Source organism: Aedes albopictus, chromosome 1 (genome assembly GCF_035046485.1).
Source record: "Aedes albopictus strain Foshan chromosome 1, AalbF5, whole genome shotgun sequence".
Lineage (NCBI taxonomy): Eukaryota > Metazoa > Arthropoda > Insecta > Diptera > Culicidae > Aedes > Aedes albopictus.
In genome coordinates, this window is record NC_085136.1 from 184693935 (window position 1) to 184718255 (window position 24321).

The following is a 24321-nucleotide window of genomic DNA, read 5'->3' on the forward strand; positions in this document are numbered from 1 at the left end:
TTATTACTTTTAAATGCCACTCGAAAAACTAGATCACAAGAAGACAAAACAAGATCCTTTTCCTAATAAAAACATGTACGCTATATCCGCACTTCGCACCATCCTCCACTTCCGACCAGAAGAAAAATTGTCACCCGATTCCACGTCCACTCCCAAAACTACATTTCCAACCCGACGTTGAGACAGATGTACTAAAACGGCCCGGACCGGCAACCGGATACTTAAAGCAAATCACGAACTGCGACGACGGAATCAACACGGTACGGAACGCTTTTGGTCGAAATCCCCGGCGATATTAAATAGAATAGAGTCGGTCATCTTTTTCCTTCTAACCATCTTTGGAAAGACCGTATTAATTCAGCAGCCGAAGTGAATGGGTACGACAGGTCTTTTGTCGATAAAATCATCCGAAAACATAAACGAAAAACACAGCGCGACAGTATTCTCAATTTAGTTGAAAATCGGAGTTTTCGACTAGCGAAGTTGGATTTTTCTCCAAATCCATGCGTCGGACCTAACTTCGGAAGTAGTGCGCTGAATAGTAAACCTGGTCTGCTATACAGCGCACCACTTCCGAAGTTAGGTCCGATGCACGGATTTGTAGAAAAATTCAACTTCGCTAGTCGAAAATTCCGGGATTCAACTGCACGGACAATATTACTACCCTACAGCCGGACACCAAAGAAGTCAAGAGTCAGTCTGCCATTCTACCCGAAAATAACGAACCCCATAAAAACCACACTTCACCGACAATGGTTACACGTTGTTCGCAAAAGTGAGAACACTCTTTGTGCGCGACGGAACCCGAGGCGTTCAGTACCTTGAGGGTGGTGCAACCTCAAAGACAAGGTTAAAACTGACGAGCATTCTGGCATATACCAGATTCCCTGCAAAGACTGTTCGGTGGTTTACATTGAACAAACCCGCCGGCAAGTCAAAGTCCGCATAAGGGAGCGTCCATAAATTACGTCACGCAAAATTTGCCCATTTTCAACCCCCCCTCCCCCCTATGTCACACTTTTTGTATGAAACCTCAGAAATTTTTGTATGGGTTGTTACACTTTACTAAACCTCCCCTTCCCCCCAAAAGCGTGACGTAATTTATGGACGTTCCCTAAGGGGGCATAGGGGCCGTCCATTAATTACATAAGGGTTTATGGAGGGAGGGGGGGTTTGAGAAATCTTACGCGCCATACAAACATATTTGGACCTTCATACAAAAAAGCTTACAAGGGGGGGGGGGGGGGTGTCGAAAAATCGTAAAAATTGCCTTACGTAATAAATGGACAGCCCCATAAGAACGCAGTGGTGTCTAAGAAGAGCAACGAATCGAGCGTGGCGGCTCATACGGTGGAAACCGACCACGAAATAAATTGGGGAAGTGCGAAGCTCGTTAAAACTGTGAGGAAAGCTTCCCACCAAACCGCTGATGCCGCTGATGAATGAAGACGATCCTCCCATCATGTCGAGTCTATGCGATCTCGTCGACACGAACCATCATCTGTAGCAGTAGCATTCTCTCTCTCCTAACTTGGAACAGCGCAATCAGTCGGACATTGTCCCATAGATGGGCTGCATCGAGCCCGAGACCGGTCGGCATTAAGGCGAAACTGGGAGCATTTCCTCACTTTTTGGTTTTTGTTTTTTTTTATTTAATTACGTAGCAATATTTTTAAAATCGGTTTTCGTGCACATGTAGAGTATGGATCAAGGTATCTTCTGAATTTTTTTTTGTAGTGGAAAATCTTTTTCGTTTTTGCAGAAACCATTTTTGAACAAAATTTCACAAAAAAATCGTTTCTGCACAAATGGAAAACATTATCCACCTCAAAAAAAAATCAGAAGATACCTGTGCACGAAAACCGATTTTGAGAATATTGCTTCGTTATTTAATAAAAAATCAAAAACCGAAAAAATGAGAAAATGCTTCAAGTTTTGCCTTAAGGTATGTTTTTAATTATTTTGACAAGTGTAAGAACCATAAGTGTCGTGTCTTATCTCGCGTCGCGTTTCGTGATTGTCGTGTTTGTTCTTACGTTAGCACTAAGTACACAAATTGAAAGTGTAATAGTTCTTGCAAATACCAAAGAGAAAGTGTTGATATATTGAAAATCTGAGAATTCTAGAGAGCCAAATTTGAGCAATTTGTATGGGAATTTCAGTTTTTTTCAGTTCCGTCCCAAAAGGGATAAGGTGAATTTACATGGGATTTCGGACAAGAATATTAAAGCTTCCCAGAACGTTCTCTTAAGCGTTATAATTGGAGATCAATAAAATGTGCTTATTTTGGTATTAAATGGCGACCTTGTTGAGGAAAGCTGATATTGAGCGTATGGCGCGATACATATTACAAATACTTCCACTAGGATATAAAGAAACTACTTAGTTTTGTCGTGAGTGTTGAAAAATGATATTTTTGATTTGATCATATCGAGTTTGGTCTGAAATTCCTCCATTTGCGATAATCCGGGCCACAAACCTAGTGTCATCGATACCAAATAGCATAGCAGCAAGTTGTTCACACTTGCTCCGATCCACGCCATGAACAGTAAAGCTGCGCTAACCTTTACGATATGCTAAAATAAACAAAAATCAAAAGAAACTTAATTAAGATTCTATAACACTAGCCCGATTGTCACTAGCCCGAATGACACTAGCCCGAACGGCACTAGCCCGAATGCACCGTTAGCCCGAATGTCACTAGCCCGAATACCACAAGCCCGAATCGATATTCATCCATCAGTATCTTGGTAATAATAGAATACGGAAGAACAGCGTATGTTCCAAACAAGGAAAAACCTCTGCAGGATTTGTAAATTGATTATGGCGCTAATGATGATGCTAATACGATTTGCGTCAATAAATCTTGAAGGAATAGCCGATAACATAAAGAAGGAAAAAGCTCTAATGGAATTGTTAATCAGTTTTCCCCAAAATACCTTATGCTACTATTCGGGCTAGTGGTATTCGGGCTAGTGTTACATTCGGGCTTGTGGCATTCGGGCTTGTGGCATTCGGGCTAGTGTCTTTCGGGCTAGTGACTTTCGGGCTAGTGTCATTCGGACTAGTGCTACAGAACCATTGTTACTTTGCTAATAAAATCAATCTGTTACGACTCTAACTTGAGTTAACGCGTTTTCTATCAGGTTATGGGCCCAGCATAGCCTCCATAACAACAGTTGTTGATGATGCGAAAACAAACAAAAAAATCTTAGTTAAGTGGCAGAAAATTTCGAACAAGGTGTTGAAAAGTTATTCTGTAATTCTTTGTAATTCTGTAATATCAACGCATCTTCTAGCCTCGTTGTGGGCTGTTCATAAACCACGTAGACTTTTTGGGGGGAGGGGGGGGGTCTGGCCAAAGTCTACGCTCTATACAAATTTTCAAATTTTTGTATGGACAAAAGTCTACGAGGGGGGAGGGGGGGGGGGTCTGAGATGACCAAATTTTGGTCTACGTGTTTTATGAACAGCCCCTGCCTATCTGCGTTTTCCCTCCGCTGAGCGATACGTCTACCTGACGGAGTACGACGATGTTACAAACTCTGGACTTAATAAAAAGTGAGTTTCTAATACCGTCTAGCCTTCTAGAACCTACAGTCCGATCCTTAGGGGCGCGCTGTGTACTCCGTTGATAAAACGATTGATTAATATCTTTTGAATTCATCAAAATGGTAAATCGATATACCGTGCGGTACCCATATTCTGAACGGTTAAGGGAATCTCACAACAAACACTAAAATAAATGGAAGTTCTTGTTGCTAGAGATAATGCTTCACATTACCATCAAATGTGTTTGTTGTCTAGCTAAATGTATAAAATAAATTAAATCTCATAATAACTTCCAGTCTCTGATCTAGACATATTTTTGTTTGTGGACGACGTGTTCCTAATTATGGACACCATAAGAAGCCGTGGTCCTAATTCTGAACACATAGTGTTACTTACTATGTACAAACACATTCTCTACGTTCGCAGTTCAGTCAAAAACGATATGTTTTGTAACGATTGGATAATAGAGGGGTTTAATAAAATTAACACCTCAACTCTCGAATCAATATATGCTTCATAAAAGGAAAAACTATTTTGCGTTAGTCGACTGTTCAGAATATGGAGCTGTCTATAATATGGTGCTCGCACGGTACCTATTCAAAACTAAATATGACTTCTGCAATATTGTGACTGTGAGTTCTTCCTTCGGAAGTAAAGCGTGGGTCCCGAGATGAACTAGCCTAGGGCTAAAAATCTCGTTAGTACAGATAAAAAAAATACTTTAAATAAACTTGTAATAGTAGTTTACGCAACAAGGTGCAGAAAGAAGATTTTTACAGCACGAGCCGTACATTTATCCAGCGAGGCTTGCCGAGTTGGATAATTACGACGAGTGCTGTAAAAATCGAGTTCTGCACCAAGTTGCGTACAACGTTTTTTTTGCAATTTCATAAATTACCACTTGAGGATAGTTTTTAACAAAACTTTTTCTTCAAACTGCATACAGATGTTTATAGCCATGTTTAAGAAAGTCTGGTTATAGCAGGTTATACTGTGCAGTTGTCACAATTTTTCAAAACTGCGTCCAGAAAGCATCAAGAATTTGATCAAAACTGAAAAAAGTGCTGTAATGGTTCATTACGCAACGCAAATCAGTGCTGTAATGAACCATTACAGCACTGCTAATTTGGTGTGGGAAAGTAGGCCTTTTCCTGTCAGATTTGCGTGAGGTAAAACAGCCTAGGGGCTATTCATAAACTACGTGGACTTCATGGGGGGAGGGGGGGGTCTAGCCAAAGTCTACGCTCCATACAAATTTCAAATTTTTTGTATGGATAAAAGTCCACGAGGGGGGAGGGGGGGGCCTGAGATGGCCAAAATTTGGTCTACGTGGTTTATGAACAGCCCCCTATTACGATGAGAAATTGCAAAAAAAAAAAATTGTGGAACCATCTCGGCAGGGGTCCTATTTTGGGCACTTTTCTGCTATAACTCAGCCAATTCTGAATCAATTGACACTATTTTTGGAACGCAATGAGATACGTATTTGTAGTATCTAGCTGTGTACAAAATTTCAAGTCAGTTGGTTTGCAATTGACTGAATTATAGCGAAGAGTGCCCAAAATACCGGCCGCTGCCCAAGTGGTTCTCTACCCTATATGTTTTAGCCTTTGGTAGGTATCCTCCTAAATCGCCCCTGAAATCCACCAGAACAAGCTGAAACCTAAAGCCTCTAAAACGCTTGCGTATCCTTCCATCCTCCCAGTATCTTTGATTATTGGTTTTTTCATTTAGAGATTTTTGAATACCGCGGTTTTGATTTACGCGGATTTTTTAATTAACGCTGTTTTCATTTACGCGATGAAAAAAGCTTGATTATACACTACCTTATAAAGGGAGATTAATGTGAAATACTTTGCATTCACAAACCCAATTTCAATGAAGAAAAAAAACTTACCGCCACTGATTTATCGTGCTGGTTCCAAAAGAACGAATTCCAGCAACCGGTGACCGATTCGCTTAAATCTAACATCTTGCCAACGACAATGTCCAAGTGTTTTTCCTGTACGCCGGCCCATTTTTCCGGCTTGAAGACAATTTTTGCGATTGACGGGTAGCAAAAGTTCCCGACGAACGCGGCCAACAGGAGCAAAGCCAACTGCGTGACGACGGTCAAATTCAACCACCAGAGGAGCGAAAAGAACACTGTCACGGAACTGGCGATAACGACCGGACTGTAAGGCAACTTCCACTGTAGCAAGTCATGGAAAATGACCAGCAGTTCTCTCCAATCCTCCAGGTTGCTCTTCAAACGATTAAAATCTTTCTTCTGAAAGGAAATTTAATATGATTTTATAGTTTGTTATGATTAAAAGACCGGAGAAATTGCATTACTTTTGTTTCCAACATTTTTCCGTCGTTATCGATCGAGATAAAACAAAATTTAATTTCAGAACACTCTGTGCGACTGTCACCGTCACTCGAAAAAAAAACTCTACACAATTCTACACTTTTGTTTTTAAAATATGTACACTGAAAAAAAAATGGCTAAACCGCTTTAATTTTTTACTCAGAATTGGGTTGTTTTCTCCTTCACAGTAAAACCGCTCAGCACTAAAATGTGTAAGCCCTACCCAGCACGGAGGAAGTTAGGCGTTCGACAATGTTAGGCATTTGTTAGTTATGTTGCTCATCGAAAATTTTTGGAGTGCATAAATCATAACCCCGAATTTATGCTGAATGTTCGATTTTTTCGCGCATCATTGACAGTTGAGCAAATGGCAGTGGAAAAACACTTTGTTAGTTGCCGCAGCTTAAAAATCGCGTTCGTCGGTCGAGAAAAAGAAAAAAATTGCTCGTCTCAAATAGTTAAACCCGTAGGAACCATTTCCGTCGTTGCGTTGTCCAAACCGTATACTCATAAGCTGAGACGAGACTCGCGAAGACGGTCTTCTTTTTCTTCACTTTGTTATTTTTTCTTCTTCCTATCTGTGTTGATATTATGTTTTGGGCTGGTGGTTCAAACACGTACGTGACCGCATCACCTCACATGCAGTGTGACTGAATCCCATTTACGCACAAAATCATGTTGAGGTGAAATTTTGCATCGCCAACAATCGCCAAGCAAAGTAATCATTGGAATATTTTGTTTTCAATTTATTTTTTACAGTACAGGAGAAGAAAATGCTGCTCGGAGTGAATTTTGGTTTCAGAATTTATCTCGGATAGCAATACTTTACTCGTTTTAGGTAACGTAATCAAACGGGCTACAACTGACAGCTCAGTTGGGCTGCACTTGACGTTGCTTTTTTTCCTCTTCGCGAGTCTCGTCTCAGCTCATAAGTGCATAATAGGCTCCTAAAGTCCTATCGGGATTCTTGTTTTAAACCACAATATATGGTTCAAGAGTACATATTTACTCATTTTTTGATGTTTTTATTAACCGTAGTTGAAAATATATAATTCTGGAGCTCGATTTGAATAGGTCGTATGTACATTTATCGAATTTTAGATCAGTTTATTTTAGTTATTGTAGCAATATGGAAGATATTTTGGAGACTTTTAATGATGGAACGGAAAGCCTGTTTTGTGATGATTCTGCTGTATGTATTAACTTTGTTCAATAGGGTCCTAAAATTAAAGACGAAATCTCGCTTATATTGAATAATACGATCAAGCATGGTATTCTAATCGGAATTGCACTTTACTAGAACTTGAAAACCTAAGGAATAATGAGAAAATTCGAAATAAGAAAAATGGTAAACAGTTCTACTTTGACATTTGAGGTCAACCTTGTGTGACTGAGCTCGACATTTTTCGCACTGGGATTTCAAAAATGTTCCTATCTGACATACACGGTGAAAAAAAAATCACTCAAAGTATGTGTTATAAACTAGAGACGAGACAAAATGCTGAAAAAATAAAAATTATATATTTTCAACTACGGCTAATAAAAACGTCAAAAAATGAGTAAATATGTACTCTTGAACCATATATTGTGGTTTAAAACAAGAATCCCGATAGGACTTTAGGAGCCTATTCATCAAATATTACAGATATTACAGAAAACATATTCCAAGGTTTCTGCGTGAGCTGGTACCAATCTGGGTTTAGATTGAAGGTTGTAGGTTGAAGTTTTGGTTAGTCGGTAGGAATGGTCAGTTGAGATCTGGAACACCAGTTAGTAAGCAGTCAATTAAAAGGCTCTTCGATGCAGTAGGGGCATTGTGGGTGTAATGGATAAGGCAGGTAAATAGGGTACTAAAATTAAAGACGAAATCTCGCTTATATTGAATAATACGATCAAGCATGGTATTCTAATCGGAATTGCACTTTACTAGAACTTGAAAAACTAAGGAATAATGAGAAAATTCGAAATAAGAAAAATGGTAAACAGTTCTACTTTGACATTTGAGGTCAACCTTGTGTGACTGAGCTCGACATTTTTCGCACTGGGATTTCAAAAATGTTCCTACACGCTAAGGTCAGTTTACCTATTTTTCTAAAATATGGGTAAATTTTACTCAAATTTGCGTAAACTTCACGCAAATATGGGTAAATAAAACTCATATTTTGCAAAAGTGCACATTCGCATTTATGGGTAATATTTACCCATATTTGGGTTACAATCAGGTACACATTACCCATATTTGAGTATTTTTTACCTATATTTGAGTATCATTTACGCATATTTGCGAATGTACACTTTTTGAAAAAAAGGTAAACTGACCTTAGCGTGTATCTGACATACACAGTGAAAAAAAAATCACTCAAAGTATGTGTTATAAACTAGAGACGAGACAAAATGCTGAAAAAATAAAAATTATATATTTTCAACTACGGCTAATAAAAACGTCAAAAAATGAGTAAATATGTACTCTTGAACCATATATTGTGGTTTAAAACAAGAATCCCGATAGGACTTTAGAAGCCTATTCAACACGGGAAGAAATCCAAGCGCAGGGAGCGCTTAAAACAATTCTACGGGACAGCTCACGTTTAGTACAATGAACAACTAACGTTGCGAGGTATACAGCTTGAGCTGGCATAGGACGGATTGTCTATCAGAGATAAGGGCAGTTCTCAGTTACCGTATTACCCCGCTAATACGACACCGACTGTTGTCGAATAACCGGGGTAAACTTTTAATTCGACAAACTGGTCACCCTACACCATCATGATCATTGAATTTTGGCAACTCTATTTTTGTTTTTGTTTTGATTTCCGGATTTGTTATGAAACATAATTTTAACAGATAATGCGGTGGTGCGAATGAAAATCTCGTTCTTTCTACGATTATTGCCATCCTCAGTTCATTCCGATTGGTCTCCAGGCGGTTTGGGTGTAGAATAGCACCAACTCAGAACTTCCGGAATTGCCAGCTGCAGGAGGAGCTGCTGCGGGTGGGAGTATAAGCGCAATATCAAACTGTTTTGCATTTACAGTGTACATCGCTGTGACATTCGAACACTTTTTAATTCGACATGTGTCGAATAAGCGGGGTACGAATTAAAAAGTGTCGTATTAAAACGTGTCGAACGAACGGGGTAAGACGGTATCATTGATCTTCACACCTTCCCAATATTAATACATAATTAATACATTTAATTCCAAGAAAAAAATAATGAAATCCGGGTTTGCCAGCGACGCATCTCACTCCTGATGGTTGAATGTCAACTTTTTGCAGCATACGCCTACTGATATTAGCATAGACTAATTTCAAGACCTCGATGTACCAAAGAAAACGATCAAATTTTCGGTGACCAGTCCGGTACCCAATAAATATTCATAACTGTGTATTTTTTTCGTGTAAATTGCCTTGTGTGTGGTCGTTCAAATATGACGTCCATCATTTAGGGGGGAGGGGGGGGTCTGAGAAAGTGTGACACGCCATGTATAAGGTATACGAAAAAGCGTGACAGTGGGGGGAGGGGGGGTCTAAAAATCCGGAAAAATGATGGACGTCATATTTGAATCGACCCTAAATTTTATTTAGCGTTTTACACTGATCTGACAGCTCTGACAGTAAGGGACTAAACATAAATTACGTAAAGTGAGTACCGAGGATTGTTCACAATATGCGAACTTGACTGCGGAAAAAAATGCGACCATGACGCCGCTGATATTAGTGAGTGTGCAAGTTGTATCTCACAAAAATGAAACTGCACTAGAGTCTATAAATTCATGCAATCGTCAATACATAATTTTAATTTATTTAGTTCCGATTGCAATACCGTTCAAACGACGCCTTCCTACGAACGATAAGCATGTTCATTTGGCTCACAGTTTGACAGTTCTCTCTGCACGATTGGCTCACACTGGCCGCCTCCGCAGATCTACACGGAACTACAAATGAATCCAAATTTAAGTTGTTTTGACGCAATCCCGGTCTTCCGTGGAATAACTCAAATTTGCGTCAAACAGCGATAGTGACGAGTGAGTAGTTCTCGTTTGAGAGCGGCAAAAAAATTAACCCACTGGTAAGTTATTTTCACCCAACGGAGGCCTCAATTGACGCAAATTTGGGTTGACTCAAGAAAACCCAAATTTGGCTTCTTCCACGGAAGAGCAGCGGATGCGTCGGTGCTTCCGTCGGCGTCATGGTCGCAATTTTTTTCGCAGTCAAGTTCGCAGATTGTGAACAATCCTCGGTACTCACTTTACGTAATTTATGTTTAGTCCCTTACTGTCAGAGCTGTCAGATCAGTGTAACACGCTAAATAAAATTTACACAAAAGGCAATTTACACGGAAAAAAATACACGATTATGAATATTTACTGGTCACCGAAAATTTGATCGTTTTCTTTGGTACATCGAGGTCTTGAAATTAGTCTATGGTGCTTCTCTCTTTGTTTTCGAAAACATTGAGGTGGGGCGAGGGAGAAAACAACCCAACTTTGAGTTAAAACTTTAAGCAGTTTGAAATTTGATCGTTTTCTTTGGTACATCGAGGTCTTGAAATTAGTCTATGGTGCTTCTCTCTTTGTTTTCGAAAACATTGAGGTGGGGCGAGGGAGAAAACAACCCAACTTTGAGTTAAAACTTTAAGCAGTTTAGTCAAATTTGAGTTTTTAAAACTTATTCTTTGGGTTATAATATTTTTCCGTGTATATAATGTAGGATTACTATTATTTATAAACTAGGGACGAGACAAAAGGCTAAAAATTATATATGAGCCATTTTACGAGACGTTTCGGATCAGCTGATCGCTCATTTCATGAATGAAAATTTGACAGGAGGTTGCGCCCAAGCCCGTGAGTGTTAATATGAATATCAACACTGTTGTCGTTTCGTAAAATAGACTATTTTCAACTACGGTTAATAAAAACGTCAAAAAATGAGTAAATATGTACTCTTGAACCATATATTGTGGTTTAAAACAAGAATCCCGATAGGACTTTAGGAGCCTATAGTCTATTTTACGAGCCGATTTTATGAATGAATTTTGACAGGAGGTAGTGTCCAATAACCCGTGAAAACCAATATCATCATCACCATTGTTGTCACTTCGTAAAATGGCTCATTGATTGATGCACCAAGCGGTAAGAAAAAGAGTTTTGACATCCAAGCGGTGTGCCGTTTACATCCATCGACCAATCAGCGACCTAGTCAGCGACGAGGATCTAATCGACGGCACACCGCTTGGATGTCAAAACCGAGGTCAAAACTTCTTCTTCTTTTCGCTTGGTGCATCAATCAATTGTGATCTTGATTTTTTGCCAGTTAAATAGATTTTTCCCGTGTTGTGCTCCAAAGCTATACACGGAAAAATATTATAACCCAAAGAATAAGTTTTGAAAACTCAAATTTGGCTAAACTCGTGGCTAAACTGCTTAAAGTTTTAACTCAAAGTTGGATTGTTTTCTCCCTCGCCCCACCGCAATGAGCCTCTGCACGAATCTGGCGTACTGCTCACTCCCACAGAAAACTTGAAAACAGTTCGCACAGTAAAAGTCAAATGTGACTTTTACTGTGCGCGCTGTTTTCAAGTTTTCTGTGGGAGGGAGCAGGACAGGGCAAATTCGTGCAGAGGCTCATGTTGTCGGAAACAAAGAGAAAAGCACCGACGCATCCGCTGCTCTTCCGTGGAAGAAGCCAAATTTGGGTTTTCTTGAATTAACCCAAATTTGCGTTATTTGAGGCCTCCGTTGGGTGAAAATAACTTACCACTGGGTTAATTTTTTTGCCGCTCTCAAACGAGAACTACTCACTCACCACTTTCGCTGTTTAACGCAAATTTGAGTTATTCCACGGAAGACCGGGATTGCGTCAAAACAACTTAAATTTGGGTTGATTTGTAGTTCAGTGTAGCTTGCAAAGAAGTACCCATTTTGGGATTGAATGTTGACATAATTTCGTAATCGTCTTTACCCAACGATAGAGTATCCACAAATTAGCGTGTTATTAGTGCAACTCGCATCAGCTCGCGCTGAGAAGAAAAAATATTTTCGCGAAGTGTACGAAACGAGATCGTGACGGAAATTGGAGTTTATTTGGCAAAATATCTCGAGAATTTGTTGGCAGGTATGTTCAACTTATAGTTCAGTGCTTTCTGCTGCTTTTGAACGGATAAATGAAAAGCGGAATATCCGGAAAAGCACGAAAAATCATCATCTTTCTTTTTCTTCTTTGTTAGGGTTTTAACCTTGGAGACACGAAGCAGAGAAAAATTGCGACGAACAAACATCTAAAATTGTAAAAGTCACTCATTGACATACGAGCATAGACGGGCCTTTCTTTCCGCTGGGCGAGCTGTCAACAACAGCTTTGGAAGCAAAACAAAAATGTTTGAAATTCAGGAAGTGGAGCCCACATTGGACAATCCGCTGAAAAAATGGAGAGCCAAAGTGGAGGCGAACAGTCTTAGCCAGCTGGATTTTGTAACCTTCCTGCAGAGCAGCGCTGCCCAGTTTATTCATATCGAGCAGAAACCCAACTCCGAGTTAGGTAAGTCAGAACAAAGTTATGAATTGTATTGTATTTACTTTTCAAACTTCAACCTGTTTTTAACCTTAAGTCCTGTAAAAAATCGATCATATCTGACTACATGTCAATGGTTGCTCCTCCGTGATTGATCTGAGCTGGTATGACTGTGATCGCTAACAAGACTGATTGTGGCGTACTATTGTTGATTATGTCTTGATGTTGAACAAATAAATGTTTGTATGTAATGTATGCCTGACAAGCATGACGTGATTTCCACATTTTTTGTGGGTCTTATTCTGCCCATAACTGCATATTTGTAACATTTGCAGTTTTTGTCAATATTGAGTTATTACCGGGGATCATCTCCAAATTATCAGTACTTTCATCCACCCAAATGAACTTGACAAGTTTGTTCTACAAAATGTGAAATAAATACCAAGTTATTTTGTCTCATTAAGAAATACTCACGAATGTAACCGCATAACAGTCACACTGATAATAGATACTGGCTTCATAGCGTACCACCAATCATATTTTGGTCTAATTATTTTTACAAACCTTCGCCAAGGATAGGAGAATAGCTGTAGAAGATTTCATTGCTAAATGATTAATTTTGAATTTTTGGCAAATTCTTGAAATTTCAATCCTTTCCCATACTAACGCAAGTTGCAAACTTGAGCTCCATTTTCTCCAATGCCTACTTTTGACGAATGTGACTGTTATGCAGTTATGGGCAGTATTGTCCTCAAAGTTCCTGAAAACTTCTACCCATCTATCTGTTTGTCCTATTTTATTCTTACTTGCGTATAACTTCATTGTTAGGTTTTGTTGTATTAATTTGTTTGTTTCATTTAGTTTCCAAATCTAAAATGTATTTTTTTTTTCAATAATGTTCGATTCCTTGACCTGATTTAAAGTTTGTACACTGACAGGCTATCGTAGAAATAAACTTACAAATTACAAATAGAGTAGCTCTGATGTTCCTCTGTCAACTTTGACTAGCTTTTTTTCTGTTCTGAGCCACTGCGACCAGTATTTAGATCTTTTGTGGCATTATCCGTACCCTTAGTATTTAGTGCATGTCGTACTACTCCATTGTCATTGAGAGGCAATGAAGCATCGATTTCTGTATAGTTCCTGTCTGTGGTTCCTGTTTTGTTATCCCAGAGGTGCAAGAAATCGATTGCGATGAAAAGGTCCCGTTATCATAGAGATTTAAATCCCAGTGAAAGAGCGCCCCTAATCAAACACAATCTATTTGAATTCTGAGAAAAACAAAACGGCGGAACTGATATTTATACATGCATCGGAACTCTAGCCCCATCCATGGCTTGCTTCTAGTTTAGTTCCAGGACAACAAAGAAAAACCTGGGACTTTAGGCTATGTAACTACCGATGGGACGCTCCACGCATCCTGTGGCATCGGCGTCCGTACGCCCAGGCTAGCTCACCTTTTCGAGTTCCTCAGGGTCGGCATTGACCGGGGAAGACTGGACCACCCTATACTTACCTGCCAACTAAATTCATCAAGCAAACAAGGGAAGGCTTTTTTCTACAATAGGTATAGGATTACTAACAAAGATTTTTTTAACAATACAAATTATCTACAAATACAAACAACTAGCATGGCCTGACGTTCCATTGCTGCCGATGTTGTCGATAACAGCTAGGTAGTTGCAAAACTCTGTCAAATTAGAGAATGTGTTCTACAATAAGAATGCACGTGAGTCCTTGAATTACCAGAACTAACAGTCCTTGATAGGTTAGTACGCAGTTAGATACATAAAGCATGTTTGTTTTCCTAACGTCAATAGGGATAGGAGTTGCTGGGCAGAGGCTAGTGGATTACAATGGGATCTGAATTGCGCAGCATACCCAGCCTTTACCGTGATGGATTAGTGTATGTATTACTCTGAAGATAATGCGGCACAGTTCGCTTGATTGCATAACCCGTAAGTGTTATATGATAGCCACTAGACCATCAAGCCCGTCACTTTGACCAAGGTGTACTTGGCAAACAAAAATATGTGTCACTCTCGAAAAAAAACGAATACTAATAGGGTAAAAGCACTAGACTTCGCCACTGCTCTAGTCTTCGCCCCCTCCATACAAATTCCATTTTTTATGTATGAAGTGGCGAAGATTAGTGCAGAATTTTAGGGGGGCGAAGTCTAGTGTTTTTACCCTAGGGACAAACAGAGCCAAACAACTTGCCAAAATTTATCTGTCGAAAATTGTCAAATCAAGCATAATTTTGCAAATCGACGTATCTAACTTTTTCACTGATCTGAGTAAATTCATGGTCAATGTTGACGACCATTTCACTAAAATAATTTTTTTATAAAAATACTTTTCATAAGTTTTTTCGTGCTTAACATCACGCACTAGGTAAGAAACAAAACCTACTCATTCCATTTTATTTTCACAATGAATTTTGACAAAAATACACATACACCGGGTTGGTTAGAGATACGTCATGCCAGATACGTCGCTTTTGTATGGTGCCAGTTTGGTGTATCTGTTACTTTTGATTTTGGCTAGATACGTCGTTTGGTTTTCTCATATATCAAAACGGTGTATCTATCAGTAAAGTTGTAAACATCAAAATAGTTAGATACGTCGTTTCGAAAAATATGCTTAGTTAAACAAATTAAGCAATAAATCATCAAACAGTGATGTGGATTCTTCAATTTGCTTTATGAATCATGCATGCAGCAGTTAACCCGGATTTGTTTACATTCTCGAGTTACGTCGGGATTGAAAAGTTATGCTTGAAATATTTGGCGTCGGAGAAAACATCTAGGGTCAAATATTTATTTGACAAGGAAAGAACTCAAGAAACAACATCAGTTTGACACTAATGAAAAATCGATCGAGTCAAACAAGATGTTTGAGGATTGGTTTCTTTTTGGACAAATATTAGTCCTGTTCAACGACGTAGGTTGAACTTGCTCGAAGTTGCTGCATCTTGCTCTTACCCATTTGTTGACAAATAGGTAAGAGAAAGATGCAGCAACTTCGAGTTAGTTCAACCTGCGTCGTTAAACAGGACTATTATCTTCGCACCACCAAATCGAAGTCGCGGCTTGCTTGAGAGTTGCGAAATTATCTCATGCGAAACTTACACGGAGAAAACAAAGTACCCAAATATGAGTTTATTTCACCCAACTTCGGGGTTGCGTGCGGGAACCCAAATTTGAGTTCATAGAAACGATCTTGAAGTAGGTTTTTATCCTTCTTACACCCATAAGGCGCTGTCCATAAACTACGTAGACTTTTTTTCGGCCATCTCAGACCCCCCCCCCTCCCCCCTCGTAGACTTTTCTTCATACAAAATTTTCGAAATTTGTATGGAGCGTAGACTTTGGCCAGACCCCCCCGTCCCCCCCAAGAGTCTACGTAGTTTATGGACAGACCCTAAGAAGGGTATAAATACCGCTCGAAAAACCGACTTTCGATCCGAGGCCCTCAGGGCCGAGTCCCATGTACCAATCAACTCAGCTCGACCAACTGAGCAAATGTCTGTGCGTGTGTATTATGTGTGTGTGTGTGTGTGTGTGTGTGTGTGTGTGTGTGTGTGTGTGTGTGTGTGTGTGTGTGTGTGTGTGTGTGTGTGTGTGTGTGTGTGTGTGTGTGTGTGTGTGTGTGTGTGTGTGTTTTTCTCCCAACCTCCCCAGCAGAGAAAACCGATTGGAAAAACTCTGCTACACCTTGCTGCCTTGATCCCCCTGGTACCACTGATATGCGACTGCTTCAGGGGGGGCAATGCGCTCATGCGCTCTTCTGCTACTGTGCTCATGCACTTTTTGTCGCTCCTAATCTGTACTCATACACGTCTCGTATTTTGCTTACTCCGGTTGGTGTTAGCTCGCCATTAAGCGGACAACATGCTTAGTTTCAAATTTGTTATTCTACACGTTCTAATGTTAGTACCTAACATATCGCCATTCAGCGACACATAGGTACAACACACACACAATTTGTTATTCTAATACCACGCAAGGCATTCGGATCCTACTAACTTGCTCCGAACGGTGTCCTCCCCGTGCCGCCGTTGTGCCATTTAGCACTCCAGCTTTTCGCGCACGACTCGTGTAGTCCCCGACGGTGGATCTACCCTACGCCGACAAAGAGTTCCCCGGCAGTGGAACATCTTCCGAAACCGTTTCTTCCCAGACAGGTGCCGAGGTCTCTCCTGCGATTCCGGTGCTTCTTCGCGATAGACTCGGTCCAGTCCCCGGCGGTGGACCTAGCCTACTCCGACGGAGAAAAACCCCGGCGGTGGAAGTTCTCCCGATACCGATGCTTCTATCCCGACCAGTAAGGTGCCGAAGTCGGTCCGGCGATTCCGGTTGGTGGTGGACTTCCGGTTCATCGGCGCTCCGACGACCAAAAACCGGTGCCACGTTACGGACGACTCAGTCATGTCCCCGGCGGTGGATCATGCCTACCCGGATCGCGTTCCGCCGCTCTCTGGTCTTCGCGCCACTTCCTCTGCAGCGCGGACAGCATCCTCGTTACTGCTCTGTCGACAGCGTTCCACGTGTTTTCATCGCGACACATCTCTTCGACAATGTTCTCGACTGTCACTCCGCGCAGCAAGACGCGAATTTCTTCGAACCTGGGGCATTCGAAAACGACATGTTCCGGTGTCTCCTCCACGTTAACACACTCCGGGCAAAAGGGCGAAAGAGCGTGCCCAAACCGGTGCAGGTACTTCCTGAAGCAGCCATGGCCGGACAGGAACTGCGTCAGATGGAAGTTCACCTCCCCATGTTTCCTATTCACCCACGCTGACACGCTAGGGATAAGCCGGTGAGTCCACCTGCCATTCGCCGAATTGTCCCACTCTTGCTGCCATTTAGCCAACGAGTTCGCTCTGACTATATCTCTTACGCTCCAGGTACTTCTGCGTTGGTAGCATTCCACGTCTTCGGCGATGGTGATGCAAATGGGCATCATTCCCGCGATAACACATACTGCCTCCGTCGAAATGGTTCTGTACGCGCTGGCGACCCGAGTGGCCATGAGTCGGAATGCGCTGTCTAGCGCTCTTCTATTCCGCTTCGTACTCAGTGCTTCAGCCCATGCTGGGGCTGTACCGTATTACCCCGCTAATACGACACCGACTGTTGTCGAATAACCGGGGTAAACTTTTAATTCGACAAACTGGTCACCCTACACCATCATGATCATTGAATTTTGGCAACTCTATTTTTGTTTTTGTTTTGATTTCCGGATTTGTTATGAAACATAATTTTAACAGATAATGCGGTGGTGCGAATGAAAATCTCGTTCTTTCTACGATTATTGCCATCCTCAGTTCATTCCGATTGGTCTCCAGGCGGTTTGGGTGTAGAATAGCACCAACTCAGAACTTCCGGAATTGCCAGCTGCAGGAGGAGCTGCTGCGGGTGGGAGTATAAGCGCAATATCAAACTGTTTTGCATTTACAGTGTACATCGCTGTGACATTCGAACACTTTTTAATTCGACATGTGTCGAATAAGCGGGGTACGAATTAAAAAGTGTCGTATTAAAACGTGTCGAACGAACGGGGTAAGACGGTATGTGTGTGTGTGTGTGTGTGTGTGTGTGTGTGTGTGTGTGTGTGTGTGTGTGTGTGTGTGTGTGTGTGTGTGTGTGTGTGTGTGTGTGTGTGTGTGTGTGTGTGTGTGTGTGTGTGTGTGTGTGTGTGTGTGTGTGTGTGTTTTTTTTTTTTTCCTCCCAACCTCCCGAGCAGAGAAAACCGATTGGAAAAACTCTGCTACACCTTATCGCCTCGATCCCCCTGGTACCACTGATGCGACTGCTTCAGGGGGGGCAATGCGCTCATGCGCTCTTCTTCTTCTGTGCTCATGCACATTTTGTCGCTTCTAAATTTGTTATTCTAATCTTTTTAGTGTTCGTACCTAACCTATCGCCATTCAGCGACACAGTTGGTACAAACATACACCAAATTTGTTATTCTAATGCTGTCCGTGTGCCATTTAGCACTCCGGCTTTTCGCGCACGACTCGGATAGTCCCCGACGGTGGATCTACCCTATCCGACGAAGGGTTCCCCGACACTGAAACTTCTTCCGTTACCGATACTTCCCAGGCTGGTGCCAAGGTCGGTTCTGAGATTCCGGTTGGAGACTGGCTTCCGGTTCACAGGCGCCCTGACGACCAAGCACCGGTGCTTTTTCGCGGTCTACTCGGTCTAGTCCCCGGCGGTGGACGGACCTAGCCTACTCCGACAGAGAAAGACCCCGACGGTGGAAGTTCTCTCGACACCGATGTTTTCAACCCGTGTGTGTGTGTGTGTGTGTGTGTGTGTGTGTGTGTGTGTGTGTGTGTGTGTGTGTGTGTGTGTGTGTGTGTGTGTGTGTGTGTGTGTGTGTGTGTGTGTGTGTGTGTGTGTGTGTGTGTGTGTGTGTGTGTGTGTGTGTGTGTGTGTGTGTGTGTGTGTGTTTTTTATTCTAGGAGTCCAAAAATCTTCAAAAGACGCTGTGTGGGATTCGAATGTGCGCCTACCCACTAAAAACACTCTCCTAGTTCACCTCCACCTTAAATTCCCCTCCGGTACCACCATGCAGTATTTCTTCGGAGGGGAGGCGTTATGTGCCTTGTGGTGCACCATCACCAATTTGTTATTCTACGCTGTTATTGTAAAATTTTCTATGCTAAGCCATTTAGCTCTTGTTGTTAATTTGTTAGGTTTCGCCAATCAGCAAGCAACATGCGTCATGCTGAACCATTTAGCTCCTGTTAGTAATTTGTTAATTTCCTACATTTTTCGCCATTCAGCGCAGACCCGCCCGGAGGCAGACATCTTCTACGCCTTGCGGACATTACGAACTTACCGGCAGGGTGCCGAAGTCACTCCTGGCGTCCGGTTCACTGGCGCTCCGACGACCCAGACCGGTGCTACGACGCGTTCTACTCTACTAGCCCTCGGCTCTACTCCGTCAGAGAGTTTCCCGGCGAAGGAATGTCTCCCGAAACCGATCGTTGTTCCTCCCGCCAACTTTGCTGTAGTACAACCAAGATCTGAACTACAGTCCTGTTAACTACGTTCCACTTTTCTTCGTCGCTGCACATACGTTCGACGATATTTTCCACATTTACGTCGACGCCGACAATTGCTGCCATTTCTCCTCGCGAATGCGCGAACCTTGGACAACTGAAGATGACGTGCTCCGGTGTTTCTTCTGTGTCCCGACACTCAAGACAGATCGGTGAACTGGCATGGCCGAATCTGTACAAGTACTGCTTAAAGCACCCATGACCAGACAGAAATTGTGTCATGTGGAAGTTAACCTCCCCGTGTGCTCTGGTGATCCACATCGACACGTTGGGAATTAGACGATGAGTCCACCTGCCATTCGCAGCGTTATCCCACTGCTGCTGCCACTTGTGCAGTGTGCTGACTGTGTGTTGTGTGTGTGTGTGTGTGTGTGTGTGTGTGTGTGTGTGTGTGTGTGTGTGTGTGTGTGTGTGTGTGTGTGTGTGTGTGTGTGTGTGTGTAGAACCCTATTCAATTTTATTACGATCAGACATTTGGTTACCGAGATAGGGTGGGGCGGGGCAAGATGGGTCGCGGGGCAAGATGGGTCAGTGCTATTTTCGGGCGCATTACTCATGTTTTGATTATGTTAATAATTTTGTTAGATGACCAGCATGAATATACAAAAGTTTGGGGCATTGATTGAAAAATTATTCACTCTCATTGGAAATAAAAAATAAAATGGTTTTTTGGCATTTTTCTTATGCGATACATTCCATATATTCTTCATATAAACGGCCGCGGGGCAAGATGGGTCACCTTCAATTTTGAACGTATTTTTGGAGCATTCAAAAGTTATTTATTTTTTATTACAAGACTATCTCATAAATGACTTCAATCAAGCGGAATGAACGCTCAAAATTATGACATGAAATTATGATATTTTTTTAGTAAAAACATCGATTTTCAAGTCGCCTCAGGACCATTCAAATCGTAAAGTTTTTTATATTCCAAATAAATTTATAAAATGTTTACTAGTAGCTCTTGTTTACTCAGTATGGATATGGAGCATATTTGAATGCGGAACGAATCTTATATTTTGGCGTTTTTCGTTGAGAAAATGTTAATTACTTAAAAGGTGACCCATCTTGCCCCGCACTTTTTTCACGGCACAAAATCGATCACTTTTTAAAACTGCTTGTTTAACATCATATTTTGTATTTAATGAACTTTTTATCGACTTTTAGCATAGCTAACTAGTGTATTAAAGAGTAGCGGACGAATGCAAACCAATCCGATTTGTATTTACGAAGTTATGGTGATCCATCCTTATGCGACCCATCTTGCCCCGCCCCACCCTATATTTCGAAGAGTACTTTGAAGTAATATAGGTTAGCTTAGTGTATCTCGCTGATTTTCTTATCCATTTGTTAATCGATTCAAGATCTTTTGACAGTTAACAAAAGATACAATATTCCAGAATATATAAGCTATTTTTTTAAAAATTTCATACTAGATTCTAGAAGGTGTCTGGCATTTCTGGTAGTTTAGTCCATGGTCCATGATGCTATTTTGAAAACCAATCCATCAGATGCCAAATCCACAATATTTTCTAGAACTTTTGGTCAATCACACAAAATAAATATGTTAATTACAAATAATACAACACTAGTTTTAATAAGTGTTAGAAGGGTTCTGTTCACCATAGGTGGATTAAATCGTTTTTTTTTTTACATTTGATCCCATGCGACAAAGTACCTACCGGTTAAGTTTTTTTCACCCACCTGCTAGTTCAAAATACTCAAATTTGAGTTCAATGCTGTTTACTTAATTTTGGCTTCCCGCACCCAACTGTCGAAGTTGGGTTGGTTTGCTCTTCCGCTCAACAACAAAGAGAGTGGATGAGAGAGGAGACATAAAAGAACTCAAAAGTAAGTTTAAAAATAAGGCAATCCATGACGACATATCGCGATGGGGGTGACAGCTGAAATTGTAAACACAGTGTACGTGCAGCTTACCAAATTTTCGTCGAGTGTTCTCAGTGCTTAACAAATTCCTTTGTGTTCAACTGTCACCCCGATCGACGAATGTCAAAAATACATGGTAAACAAAGAAAATCAGCTGATCGCATCTGTCTCATGGATTGCCTTATACTCAAATTTAGGTACTTGAGTTTCTCCGTGAATGTCAAAGCTAAAATAATGGACTGACGGCGGCGTCGTCATAGCGACGTCCTCAAACCGTATAAACAAACAGGGCAAACAGGTCAACCAACGGGACGCCTTACACACCAATCTAAAAAAGGAAAATTTTCACGAAAATATTATTTAACAAGGAATGAGCCATTTTACGAGACGTTTCGGATCAGCTGATCGTTCATTTCATGAATGAAAATTTGACAGGAGGTTGCGCCCAAGCCTGTGAGTGTTAATATCAATATCAACACTGTTGCCGTTTCGTAAAATAGACTATTTTACGTACCGTACCGTATATATATACCGTACCATATGAGCGATTCCAAGCAACAGCATCAAAATTAAGGAAATTTTTTAATTCATGATTTTCTATTGAACTGAAACTTTGCACAGTTTTTCAGTTCCATCTAAATCGCCATTTTTCGATATCAAATTTTTATTTTGAATCACGACTAACTTTTCGAAAGGGTGTATGTGAAAATGGTTCAATAATATTCAAAAATCTGTACAGCCAAAATGGTTCGTTCGATTGCTATGAATTTTTCAAAGTTAGATAACTAAATGGTGATTCCTATGAAAATATACACTGTGAAAAAAAACATCTTTTTTAACATTAAAAATATCATTTTTGTCACAAAAACTCAAATATCTCAAAACCCTATCTTTTTACCAACGCAATTTTTTTAGGGAAGACGGTCCATTGTATTAGCAATCTACCATAAAAATTTGGTGATGGTAAACTAATAAACAAAAAAGTTATAACATTTCAAACATTTCACAATTTTCACATTTGGTAAATATTTTTTTCTGTGTAAATTATTTCGGTCAGAAATCGCAGTTTGATGCTGATTTTATTGTTCAGCAAAGTTAGATAACTAAATGGTGATTCCTAAGAAAATATACACTGTGAAAAAAAATCTTTTTTAACATTAAAAAATATCATTTTTGTCACAAAAACTCAAATATTTCAAAACCCTATCTTTTTACCAACGCAATTTTTTTAGGGAAAACGGTCCATTGTATTAGCAATCTACCATAAAAATTTGGTGATGATAAACTAATAAACAAAAAAGTTATGACAATTCAAACATTTCACAATTTTCACATTTAGTAATAATTTTTTTTTAGTGTAAATTAGGCTAATACAAATTTCGATTTTCTCTTATGTCACCGCCCCCTCGGAAAATTTTGGTCGGAATTCAACATTTTAAGGGAGGCACATATAAAATGTTCAAGAAAATCAACAAATTTAAGGTGTAATTCGAGTTCCACAGAAACTTTCTTAATAAATCCGATGAGTTTATCTATGTTGCCTAATTGTTTGGATATTTTTCCATCGAATACATTTATTATTTATCATCCTCCCCCTTAACGAGTCAACGAGCGCTGTGACAAAAGAAGAAAATGAGATTTGTTCCTGCCTTTATTTCGGCCGGAAATCGCAGCTTGATGCTGATTTTATTGTTAATGGCCTTGCGTGAGTAAAACAAGCTGTTTTTATTATGTATTATGTATATTATATGTACAGTAATGTTCCGATTTTATCACGCCCTCCGCGCATTAGTCGTTTATTCATTATTTGCTGTTACATTTGAGGACAAGTGTTTTCCCTCTTCTTCAAAATGAATGTTGAAAGCGTGTTTTGCAACGTTAAAAATATTGAAATGGGTATAGATGTTGAAGTATATATCAAAGCATTTTTGAAAAGGGGCGTGATTAATTGTTTAAACTGATGTCGCTGATGGTACGGTGACATGACTCTCTGCACTTAGCACTTCTGGCAATTTCTCAGTTGTTGTCGTTTTCGAACTTCCTACGCCCTGCTTTACCGATGATATACAGATGGCTCGTTTGTCAAAGTCTAGACGGCAGGACGTGCAAATGCGTAAATTTGGATTCAATTTGGGCATAACCAGTCTCTTTCAGATTATCTATGGTGCTTTCGGTGAGATTTCGTAACTCCTTTGATCATTTTTTTTTCATCAAACGGTCTACAAGAGAGAGTTGAGTTGAAGACCTTTGAGAAAGCGACTGTTCATGTTGTTCGTTAGATTATAATAAACAAAATCACTTATTAGTTTTAACTGACTAGTTTGGTGTTGTTTGCTTGGCTGAAGAAAAAATTTACTATTTAATATCCATAGCGGTAGTATTTTTTTTTTTTGCTTTTTCGTGAGCATTGTCATGGTATGTATACAGACAAACAAACGTAACACTGACGAAATTTTCATTGACCACGCCTTTAACGATCATTTTGAATCTTGGTTGTGGCTTTCATAACCAGAAGAGTGCCCATCATTTTTCTTTGCGTTTGACGTTTCACACTAGCGCCTTCTGATGACGATATTGCACATCGCAGTATTTCGTGAAACATTTCCACCAGGTGGGGGTAGTGTGAACTGGGCGATGGATTTTCACGTGGTAGGTAACTCTCATGCATTTGTTGTTGTTGAAGTTACTCGCATTCTTCCGATCATAAAGTCTGTTCTCTAAGAGGTATTTTTTTGAAGATAAACTAGACGTATACGCGTATATAAAACTTTTATTATACAGCTTTTGTCTTAAAAAAAGTTTAATTCCATTTTTCTTATAATCAACAGCTTTTCAACACTATCAAGGGATTTTTTCACCAGTCACGTACAATAAAAAGTATGACACTCTCAATATTTTTGATCAAAACACTGGATCGCGTCTAAGTTTCAAATAGATACTATAGAAA

The 24321-nt window shown here is 40.4% G+C and overlaps 3 protein-coding genes across 4 annotated transcripts in view; 1 reads left to right on the plus strand and 2 right to left on the minus strand.

The window, feature by feature from the left end:
- Positions 1-2242: 2242 nt before the first annotated feature.
- LOC109405658 (ADP-ribosylation factor-like protein 6-interacting protein 1) lies at positions 2243-6039 on the minus strand. Its single transcript, XM_019678727.3, has 3 exons — positions 5887-6039; positions 5450-5821; positions 2243-2576 (listed from the first exon to the last, which is right to left on the minus strand). The coding sequence occupies exons 1-3, from the start codon at positions 5899-5901 to the stop codon at positions 2379-2381; spliced, it is 585 nt and encodes a 194-aa protein (XP_019534272.1). The 5' UTR covers positions 5902-6039; the 3' UTR covers positions 2243-2378.
- An 85-nt stretch (positions 6040-6124) lies between these two features.
- LOC134285363 (uncharacterized) overlaps positions 6125-24321 on the minus strand; it is a 224659-nt gene continuing 206462 nt past the window's right edge. The window contains exon 2 of the mRNA XM_062845959.1: positions 6125-6827. The gene's annotated coding sequence lies outside the window, so the exon portion shown is untranslated. The remainder of the gene's footprint in view (positions 6828-24321) is intronic.
- The window catches only part of LOC109405489 (E3 ubiquitin-protein ligase UBR1), a 123728-nt gene continuing 111267 nt past the window's right edge, over positions 11861-24321 (plus strand). For both annotated transcript variants that reach the window (XM_029856448.2, XM_019678577.3), the window contains exons 1-2: positions 11861-12016; positions 12129-12439. In XM_029856448.2, the coding sequence (XP_029712308.1) occupies positions 12277-12439 (163 nt within the window). In that variant the 5' untranslated portion in view covers positions 11861-12016; positions 12129-12276. The remainder of the gene's footprint in view (positions 12017-12128; positions 12440-24321) is intronic.

What these genes read in the sequence shown, in the direction of transcription:
- LOC109405658 (XM_019678727.3), bottom strand. An exon ending in AGCACGATAAATCAGTGGCG is followed by an intron (nt 2,577 to 5,449) that starts GTAAGTTTTTTT and finishes TGTTTATTTTAG; the next exon opens with CATATCGTAAAGGTTAGCGC.